The sequence below is a fragment of the Lepidochelys olivacea genome (assembly GCF_965140295.1).
Source record: "Lepidochelys olivacea isolate rLepOli2 genome assembly, chromosome: 3".
Taxonomy (NCBI): domain Eukaryota; kingdom Metazoa; phylum Chordata; order Testudines; family Cheloniidae; genus Lepidochelys; species Lepidochelys olivacea.
The window spans coordinates 26,080,767-26,091,214 of record NC_140413.1 but is presented as its reverse complement, the minus strand read 5'-3'; the positions used below and the strand labels follow the sequence as shown (position 1 = coordinate 26,091,214).

The 10,448-nt window shown below is 42.0% G+C and overlaps 1 protein-coding gene across 4 annotated transcripts; it reads left to right on the top strand.

The window, feature by feature from the left end:
• Positions 1–301: 301 nt before the first annotated feature.
• Positions 302–6,467, top strand: MYCN (MYCN proto-oncogene, bHLH transcription factor). 4 transcript variants are annotated; one of them, XM_084622412.1, is made up of 3 exons: positions 302–486; positions 1,971–2,857; positions 5,011–6,467. In XM_084622412.1, exons 2-3 carry the CDS (start codon positions 2,071–2,073, stop codon positions 5,601–5,603), a joined length of 1,380 nt encoding a protein of 459 aa, XP_084478538.1. In that variant the 5' UTR covers positions 302–486; positions 1,971–2,070; the 3' UTR covers positions 5,604–6,467. The 4 variants fall into 4 exon arrangements, with proteins under 4 accessions (XP_084478538.1, XP_084478540.1, XP_084478539.1 ...); XM_084622414.1 differs by lacking the exon at positions 302–486 and adding an exon at positions 670–756; XM_084622413.1 differs by lacking the exon at positions 302–486 and adding an exon at positions 880–998.
• The last annotated feature ends 3,981 nt before the right edge of the window (positions 6,468–10,448 follow it).

The window sequence follows — 10,448 nt, the reverse complement described above, 5'->3', positions numbered from 1 at the left end:
CCATGCAAAGCACTGAATAGGCACATCATTGGTGCAATTACAACCCCCCCCCCCCATGCTCAGGGTGGCCGGGCGTGCAGCTCGGGTTTTGCATTCTCCTTTTTTATTCTTATTTATTTGCAAAGGGAATTGAACCTAATTCTCCTTGCAAAGCATAAAGAGCATAGGGGCTTTTGGCGCCAAATGCCAGGCACCTCCCCTGCTTTTATGGAAATTAGGGAGGTGGGGTTAAGCCTCTCTCTCCTCTCGCCTTTTCCTCCCCGGGTGTGTCAGGGTTTTTTTTTTAGTTAATAATATCCAAGAGCTTCAAAGCCAGCCAGTGACAGTCATCTGTCTGCAAGCAAAGGGTGAATGTGGAGGCTTAAGCCAGCCTTCGGGGACGAGCGGGCTGGCCCTCAATAAAGTGCAACATACAAGATCATCTGCCTCTTTTTTTTTTCCTGCCCCCCTCCCCCTTTTGCAACACCACCCATCACCAAGGAGGAGGTAAGAAGAGGCAGCTGCAGGGACCGCGGCTGTAATAAGAAGGGAGGGCAAAACCAAATAAATAAATAAAACCTCACGTTGTATTGGAGTTGCAAAACTAAGGACGATGGGGGGGGGGGAATGCAGGGGCAGTTAAGTGATTTGCGTGGGGGGGTTTCACTGACCAGAAGGAAATCCTCAGGGTTTCTGAAGCTGTTGCATAGACATCGCTGTGTTTTGTAGGAGAAGTTTCATTGCTTTGATTTATTTTAAACGGTTGCAATAGATTTTGTAAGTAGAAAAATGGTACAATAGTGGAAGCGGTCAGGGGGCGGGGCAGGGAGAGAGCAGCTGAGCGGGGCTCGTTTCATTGCATTTCATCATAAGGCTTTTTTTTTTTCTTTTTTTATGGAGATTTTCCTTTTGGTCTCAGTCTGAATGTCAGCTGTTTGAAACTCAGCAAACCGATTTTCCTGCGGGTTGCGCTTGCTGAGGTGAAGGGGGACACTGAACGCCTGTTCCAGACTTAAAAGGTCATTTTAAATGTCTGATGCAACCGGGCTCCGGTGCTGGAAGGGGGTTGTGGTGGGCTGGTCAGGCGCACAATGAAGGAATCTTCCGGAGGGAGAGGGGATCGAAAGCTTGTTTGTAGCAGGTCTCGTTGAACGTAGTGGCAATGTGCAAAGTTCCCTTGTTGCATCTGCAGCCTTTCACGCCTTTGCTCAGTGGGCAGCTGAGCAAGAGAGAAACTTCCTGTACCTTGTTGCCATATCGAAGGGCTTTGTTGTTAGTGTCGGCTTTGTTGTTTTTTTTTTATTGAAATTATTCTATAAGGTTTGCTGCATTTTGCTACTTCCGATCCCCCCCTCCGCCCGCGTGTTGTGTGCGGGTTTCTCTGAGTAGCTTTGCCTGAATGAACTGGCAAGTTGTAAAGTTGCGCAGAGCCGCCTCTCCTCTGCCCCTTTTGCATCCTCCTCTGTCCCCTTTGCACCGTTCTGCGGATGACAAAAAGGGGGGAAACTTCCACTACTTTTGTTGGCATATTAAGAGGGGTTTCTGGAGCGATTGCTGTATCAAGCTTTGCATATGTATACAGTGTATTGGTTGGGTTACTCTGTGTTTGGTTCTTTGAAGCAGTTTGAAGAGCTTGCAATGTGTAAGGCTGCACAGACACCCCTTTGCAGATCTCCTGTCCCTTTCTGGAGTGTTTTGTTTTGTTACAGAGCATAGGCTTAAAACAGAAAAGTTTGCACGTGTGTGCACAGACTGTCCTGATTGTGTGTGTGTGTGGTTTTTGTTGTTTGTTTGGGTTTTTTTTTTTGTCTGGGTGGTTTAAGCAGCATTAAGTGAGTGCTCCCTGCATTCCTGCGGCATTTTAATGATTATGGGCTTTACTTTTTTTAAATTGGGAGGAATGAATTGTTATACAATAATCTATCTAAATGTATTTCCTCCTGTTTTAACTAGTTGCTTATTTTTGATTTTTTTTTTTTATTTTCTTTCAGGTGTTGAGAGAAGTCTCTCTCTCTCTCTCTCAGTGGAAACACACTCAGACCTCCCTCTAAATAACAGCCCAACCAAGGAATCAGCAGAAGGAACCCAGTAATGCCAGGGATGGTCAGTAAAAACCCAGACCTCGAGTTTGACTCTTTGCAGCCCTGCTTCTATCCAGATGAAGATGATTTCTATTTGTGCGGTCCGGACTCTGCTCCCCCTGGGGAGGACATCTGGAAAAAGTTTGAACTGCTGCCTACCCCTCCTCTGTCTCCCAGTCGGGCAGGACTTCAGGAGAACCCCCCAGGAGGGGCCCCACTGCTGTGGGGAGGGGTGGCTCTAGGGGGGTTCCGAACCCGTGATCCTCTGGACTGGGCATCTGAACTGCTGCTGCTGCCCCCTGAGGCCGACCTTTGGGGAAGCACGGATGGAGGAGACTTACTGGAGACAGGCTTTGGGGAGAGCAACAACCTCAACTCTATCATCATCCAGGATTGTATGTGGAGTGGCTTTTCTGCCCGCGAGAAGCTGGAGAGGGCAGTGAGTGAGAAACTGCAGAGCAAAGTGGGAGCAGGAGTGGCACCAGTGAGAGCTGGCGCATCCACAACCACCGCCAGCCCTGGGGGCACCAACAGCCAAGCAGAGCTCAATAACTCTGTGTCAGAGTGTGTGGATCCTGCCGTGGTGTTCCCCTTCCCCATTAACAAGAAGGAGCCAGTGGCAGCAGCCGCAGCAGCCGCAGCCCCAGCAACAGGGGGAACGGCTGGCATCCGGGTGAACGTTAGTGGGAGCAGTGGGATCGCACAGGGGGCAGCAGCTACCACCCAGCGCAGCAGCTGCCACACAAGTGCCACCAGAGCCAACAGCAGCTCAGGAGACGATACTCTCAGTGACTCGGGTAAATACGCCGCTCATCGCAGATTTGTTAGCCTGTGTGCATATCCCCAGAGGTGTTGTGTGGGCATGGTTGCCGTACCCTCAAATGCAGCTTTGGGGGCAGCATCACCTTTATGAGGCATCTCCCCCAACCAAAGGTGTAGACAGAGAAAGTGAATTCATTGGGACAGGCTTGCAAAATTCAGTTCACTTAGGGTGAATGTTACTGGTCAAGTAAATTAGCATTAGTTTTTTATTATCCTGGTAAGGTGGGTGAGTAACATTGTGCCTGGCTGGTACATTATCATGAACATTTTGCAAGGCTGCGTTAGGCTATTGGCAGTGAGGAAAAAAGAAGGGGTGGTCTCTCTCTCTTTTCACATTTCCTTCCTGTAATCAAAATTAAGCTCCGTCTTCCCTTCTCCTCCCCCCGCCCCCATGTGGTCAGGAGACCAAAGAAAATAAATCTGTGGTCCTAGGTCATGCCCCTTTTCTTTGTTTCTTGCATCTCAGTGAGTCACTAAAAAAAAAGATTGGGGGAAAGTTGGTTGCCATATGCCTGAGTGCTTGAGGAAGCCCCGTGCCTTGAAGGGCTTGGGCAGGGAGAGAGGAGGGGTAAGTAAAAGGGCAGCTGAAGCATTGGGGGGGTGAAGCTGGGGAAGAACAAATATTGCACAATCACTTCAATGTAAAACATGACAGTGGTGTGAGCCCTTAGGGTATGGGAACTCCTGCTGTTGAAGAGAAGGTAGGCTGGGAGAGAGTCCACCACCAGCAGATTTAGAAGAGGTCAGATCGATGTATGGTGCCACTAAAGTTAGTCTGGAAGAGGGGAAGCTTGAAAAATCTCAGACCACTCTCATTTGCTTTACTTCATTGATAAAAACATAACCAAGAACAAAACCCGTCACTATCCAAGTGGGTGCGTACGTTTTACTCCCTCCATTTCTAACAGGTATATGGATTTGCCAGTAGGTGGCAGCATGCTTGTCTTAGGACATTGCCTATTTGAAAGGATTCCTTGAAGGAGACCCTTTGGCAGGCAGCTGGTGATAAAGCAGTCAGTGGTATATAACTAAAGGGCATCCTATTCTGAGCATGTTTATACTTAACAGATGCTGGATGAACTTGGAGTGGTTTTTTTTTTTTTTTTTTAATCTTCTCCCATGCCAAAGCGTACCGTGTGGTTAATCTCAAAATTCATTCATGGGGCCAAATAATATGCAGCTTATGCAGAATGTATTGTGTAAATAGTGCATTGACCATACAGTAAAAGTGTTTTTAGTGTAAAATCATCCTGCCTTGTACATGGTTTTGGAATGGCTAGGCAGTCTAATAATTTAGCAGGGAAATGTTTTATTTTTGGGTCTTTGGATTAAGACAGGCAGAGGAAAATCTTGATGCAAAAAATTCCTCTCATGTAAAAGAAGCCCAGTTCAATTGTAAACACAGTTTCTCTTATGTAAATGAGTAGATCCATATGACCATCATCATAAACTCGATGATAAGCCTCCTGTTTCAAAAGGCTCACTGTCCCTTTAATGTCTGTGCCTTGACAGCTTTCTGTGAGGAAGCACTTCCTCCCAACAGCTGTCTTCTTGGCAGTAAACCAAAACATTGGCTTAAAGGGACTCTCAGATTGGAACAGCTTCACATTCTGCATCAGAACAAATCCAGCGATTGTTTAGTTTTCTGGCTCCTTTTTGATCAAGCAAGGGAGGTGTTGTGGGTGTGTGCGCGCTTGCACACACTGTGTGTTCTGTACCCCAGTTTGTTGGCTAAAGTATAAATTAGGGCATTTTCTCAAATACTGTTTCCTCTAATGTGTTTATTTGGGTTGCACCTTTATGGATCCTCCTATTATACAGCTTAAAAGTGCAGAAAACTATCTGTTCTTAGAGTTAGCAAATACCCACTTATTGTGTCTGGGTCTGAGTGTATGCATGGTGTGTCTATATTTATTTAGCTCCATCTATCTGCAGATAGTTAGTATATGCACCCTATTTTTATCCTAATATTTGTGCATATTTTGAACACTTAAAATACTTACAGGTTGCTATTTGTCCTGAGAATTCACACAGATATGTTACTAGTTTTTAAATTTCAAGGTCCTGTGTGAATATTTTTTGGAGAGAACAACTTACTTTCTTTATTTTACATTTTGTGTTTCTAAAGATGATGACGAGGAAGAGGATGAAGAGGAAGAAATTGATGTTGTGACAGTGGAGAAGAGGCGTTCCTCCTCCAACAAGGCTGTTACTACTCTTACTATTACTGTGCGCCCTAAAAATGCTACCTTGGCATCGGTGAGAATGCAGCAGAATGAACTGATTCTAAAGCGTTGCGCCCCGATTCACCAGCAGCATAATTACGCTGCCCCTTCTCCATACATGGAAAGCGAAGATGCCCCGCCGCAGAAAAAGCTAAAAAATGAGGTGCCTCGTCCAATAAAACCCATGATCCAACCAAAGTCTAAGAGTTCAAGTCCTCGAAACTCAGATTCAGAAGATAGTGAACGTCGACGCAATCACAATATTCTGGAACGTCAGCGGCGTAATGACCTGCGATCTAGTTTTCTCACATTAAGGGACCATGTACCTGAACTGGTTAAAAATGAGAAGGCTGCAAAAGTGGTCATCTTGAAAAAAGCCACTGATTATGTCCATTCCCTTCAGGCAGAGGAACACAAGTTATTGCTAGAAAAGGAAAAATTGCAAGCCAGACAACAGCAGTTGCTAAAGAAAATAGAACACACACGGACTTGCTAAACTTTTTTTTTGTCTGACCTGGACAGTCACTGCCACTTTGCACATTTTTGATTCTTTTAAAAAAAAAAATTGTGTTTTTTGACGTTAAGAATGTTGGTTTTACTTTCAATCCAGTCCCTCAAGTAGTTAACAATCTATGTTATCCGGGTACAGAGCACATGGATGTTCTTGCAAGGAGTTTAACAGACTGCCAAACAATGATGGACTGCCCTTGTATTTTTTCTTAAGAGCTATAGATGTTCTTTAAAAGTTGTGAGCCTTTGGAGCTGCTGATGACACCTAGTTAAGTTTTAAAAACGTTCATTCCTAATTTTGAATGGTGCTTATGTTCTAACAGATGTTACTTTAGGGGTTACCATTTGTACCTCTGTGGGAATTTTCTGTAAATACCATCTACACACTTGCCTTTTGTACATGTCTTGGGTTATGAGAGGTGGCTCTTGCTACCAGTATTTGACTGGAAGTTCATACCTAAGTACTGTAATACCTCAATGTTTGAGGAGCATGTTTTTGTATACAAATATATTGTTAATCTCTGTTATGTACTGTACTAATTCTTACACTGCCTGTATACTTTAGTATGATGCTGATACATAACTAAATTTGATACTTATATTTTCGTATGAAAATGAGTTGTGAAAGTTTTGAGTAGATATTACTTTATCACTTTTTTGAACTAAGAAAACTTTTGTAAAGAAATTTACTATATATGCCTTTTCCTAGCCTGTTTCTTCCAGTTAATGTATTTGTTAATGTTTGGTGCATAGAACTGGGTAACTGCAAAGTTCTGTGTTTAATTTCTTCCAACGATGTACATTTAGTGCTGCGTCTTATAGCACTTTGAAATACCTCATGTTTATGAAAATAAATAGCAATTAAATGATGTGCTTTTCACTATTTATTTATAAACATAGTTATCCTCTGTTTAATGGTGCCCATGAGACATAAAGACATGATTCGAGCCCCCCGTACTTACTATCACTGGATAGCTTACACTTCAGGAGGGGTGAGAAGCCAGCAAATTACTGTTTCTGTTAACAAAGTAATTGTAATGGGAATGATTATAATGTACTTATGTCAATCCACATGTCAGATCTTTTCTTTGATATCATGAGTTCTCTATGGGCCTTAGCCAAAGCCCATTGAAGACTCCCCTTGACTTCAGTAGGCTTTGGATCAGTCACTGAACGTATAGCAAGCACTCTCACGGCTTGGATGCAATTCTGTTTTCCACCAGCTGGTGATCTGGGGTTCAGTGCTGGAGGCATATGGTGAGAGCAGTGGAATGAACTGCCATGGGGAGGAAAGAGAAGTGTCAGTGTAGTGAACCAGGATCTTAGGATCTGAGCCTTACTCTAATTCTGTTCCTTCTTTCTTATTGTATCAAAAGCCATACCCCAAAGGTTGGCCACCATTTGTTAGGAGAGGCAAAATTTGTGCTGGTCTGTGGTTTGTATTCTTTCTAAATGCCAAAGTATCTATTAACAATGCTCAGACGTAAGTTAAAATTCCCACTTCTGCTTAGGGAGCAGTCTTGCTGTGCTATTTAGCACTGAGCTGTGCTGTATCCCAGCACTGCCATAGCAGGCTTGTAATGCTGCACAAATGTCATTTCTGAAGCCGGGGGGGGGCAAAAAGTACAGAAGCCAAGCAGTATGTATGCTGCAGAATCAAGATTGGCAGGTTCTTTTTTCCTCAGGAGCAGGAAGATTTGTGGATGGGACAAGGGCAGGGCCAGTAGGTCTGTGAAAAGCACTTGATCACTGGACTGTAACTGTGCCTAAGGAGTGTGTAGTGGTCCTAAGAGCTGTTTTATCAGTAGGCTTTGCAGAATTCAATATTTATTTTTAAAATTTTGACAAGTAATACTGATGTTTATTTGTAAGCACTTTTTTATTTTTACTGACTTACATTTTCATAGGTGCAGGAAATTATGAGGAGGGATCAGACAAGAAGGAGAGGGTCAGACAATAACTATTTAAAGACAGCCGATGTTGAGATTCAAAAAGTTAATGTTTTAAAACCATTAAAACACAAATTGTCAACATCACATGTTAAAATATACAAAGTAAATATCCTTAATTCAAACTCTAAGAAGCTATGAAGCAGCATTTTTCTCACTTTGCCTATCTAGACATTTGATGATTATAGATGGAAATATTTTTTGTCAGTGAAATCAACCTCTCCCCATATTTGCCAGTAAAATCTAATCCTTTGAAGCCTATGTTTCAGCCAGGCTGGGCAAGACCTTCACACACACCCCTTTTTCTGCAACTGCATGGAGATGAAGGACTTCCACACTCCAACCAACTCTTTATCAAAGGCAGTGGGAGTTTTGCTTAAGTAAGGACTTCAGGGGTTGGAACTACTTATGTATAATCCAGTAAATGTACAGGGGCCAGAGCCTCATCTGGTATAAACTCGTATAGCTCCATTGGCTTCAACCAAGTCTGCAACAACATACACCATGTTGCCTGTATGTGTATGTTCATTCTAAATTGTTAATTTAGATGTGATTCAAGAGTTTATTCCATAAATAAAATTCTCAGGGAAGTGAGGGGAGTTTTGTGGGCTAGGGAAGCTGGCTCAGGTCCTAATCAAAGGATCAAAAACTGGGGGAATAAATGTCACTTCATTAAATGTAATAGAGAGTTCCATTTTAAGTGTTATAATTTCTTTCAAGAAGCCAGTTCTGAACTGCAGTTTCTATTTTAGTGCTTCATTAGTTCTTGAAAATAACATTCAAGATTGGTTGGTCAGAAATAAGTAAAGAGGTAAACAATAAATTATTTTCCCATGTGCACTACTTCAGTTAGTTCTGATTTAGGGCCTGATCCAAAGCCCATGGAACTACAAGGGGCTCTTTCCTCTAAGTAAGTTTACTGAATCACAACCATTCCAGCAACACAAAATGACATTACTTAAAAAAAGAAAAAAAAAAAAGACTAAAACGTATTTTGCATAGACAACTACAGTCTTGTCTATGCTGGAGCACTTAACTGTACGAGTTACAACTAGTTTGAAAACGGTTCTCAAGCCAGTTCTATTAGCAACTGCTGTTAGAATGTTGTTCTGAAGCACTGTTTGTGAACAGTCGTAAGTAGCATGGGTTTCATTCCCATAGGGGAAGGGAGTTTTTTCATACATCCGTCCTATTGCCTTCCCCATTTTCACTAGCACAGCTTCTTAACATTAACGAGTAATCACGCTGAATATGGATGTAAAAACTATGCTACAACTGTCATTGTTTGCATATGCTTTCGTACATGCGTACAAACCATAATATGGGCAGACATGAATCACTGATGGAGGTGGCAGTGCCCATTTATTGGATATGCAATATACAGAAATATTTCCATAATTTATCAGAAACAATTACCATCCATTCTGTTTATATGTCATGCTCATTGCTGTGGCATCTGAGTGATTAGGGATCAAGATGAATGTAAAACTAAGATCTAAAGTGTTTGTTTAAAGATTCAGCACAAAAAAACATTTTTAAGTGTCCTTTTTGGAAGAATGGGGGCCTGATCCTACTTCCATTTAATTAAACATCTGGCCCAGCATAGTTAATCAATAGTCCTCTACAGAGCACTACCACTACCCTTCTTTGGGGTTTTCTTTGTCTTTTAAATAACTTTTAGGGGTTCATAAACTAGCTTTCAAAATTGTGATAGGTGGCAATTTGGCAAAGATAGGTTTTGTGTTTGTTTTTACATTTGAAAATCTAAGTTTTAAGGACTTTTAAGTCAAAATGAAATGGAAGTTGGTTTATTTTGGATGCTTTCTTGCATACAAACTTTGTTATTTAAATGAAAACGTGAAAAGACATGCTACGGCCCTATGCTGTTGTGGTTTTATTTTGTTTGGTTTCTTGAGGAGCACTTGGGGTAAAAGGGAAAGACAGATTTAGAAAATAAGTGTTTTATTTAACAATAGTTTCATGAAGATCCTTATGCAGATGTAGACAACAGACAAACTACTCTTTCATGCCAATCTACAGAGTTTAGAGTCCCTAAGTACTCATTCAAATACGATATAAAGACACTCCATCCCATCCTGTTAATGATATGCATGTTATATTTTCATGACACAATATCTCTGGAGGAGCAGTTAGAAATGATGAGGTCTGTTGAACTGCTTGACAAATTCCAGTGGAAGGGCCAAATTCTGCCCTCGGGTCAACCACAGGACTGCATTTAATGCAGAACTTGGCCCTAACTATTATGGAGGTTAAGGTAACTTTCTCTATAAATGCTTATAGATAGGTTTTTTTCACCTTCTTTTGAAGCCAATCTGGCCAATCAGAGAAAGGATGCTGAACTACATGGACCACTGGTCTGATCTACTATGCCAATCCCTATGTTCTTGTTTCTTGAACACAGATGTACCATTGCTGCTGACTGAACAAAATGGATTTCTCCCTAGTATGTAATACCTGAGTTAAAATGTCCCCCAAAGGACACTCCCCAGCCCCCGATTTTCTGCTTATTTTGTTAAAAATACCATTAAAACACATGGACCTTCAAACACCCAAAATGAAATGGTTCCCCCATAAAGCAGTAAAAGCAAAAATTCACCTTTGGGAGAGCTTAAAGAGGTGAAATGCGTTAATTGTATCATTATCACTATGTCACCTGTTGCTAATAATGCATGTGAAAGTAAATTTGCTGGACCCCAAGCTGCTATTATAGCAACTTATCACCAAGTCATGGCAGAAATTGCTTGAGTTTTCATTACATGTATAATTCACACAGGGCACTGTTTGCATTATATGTGCTGATGACCCCAAACACAATGAAATTACTTATAAATGATATCAGCTTTAAATCTGAATTGCCAGGT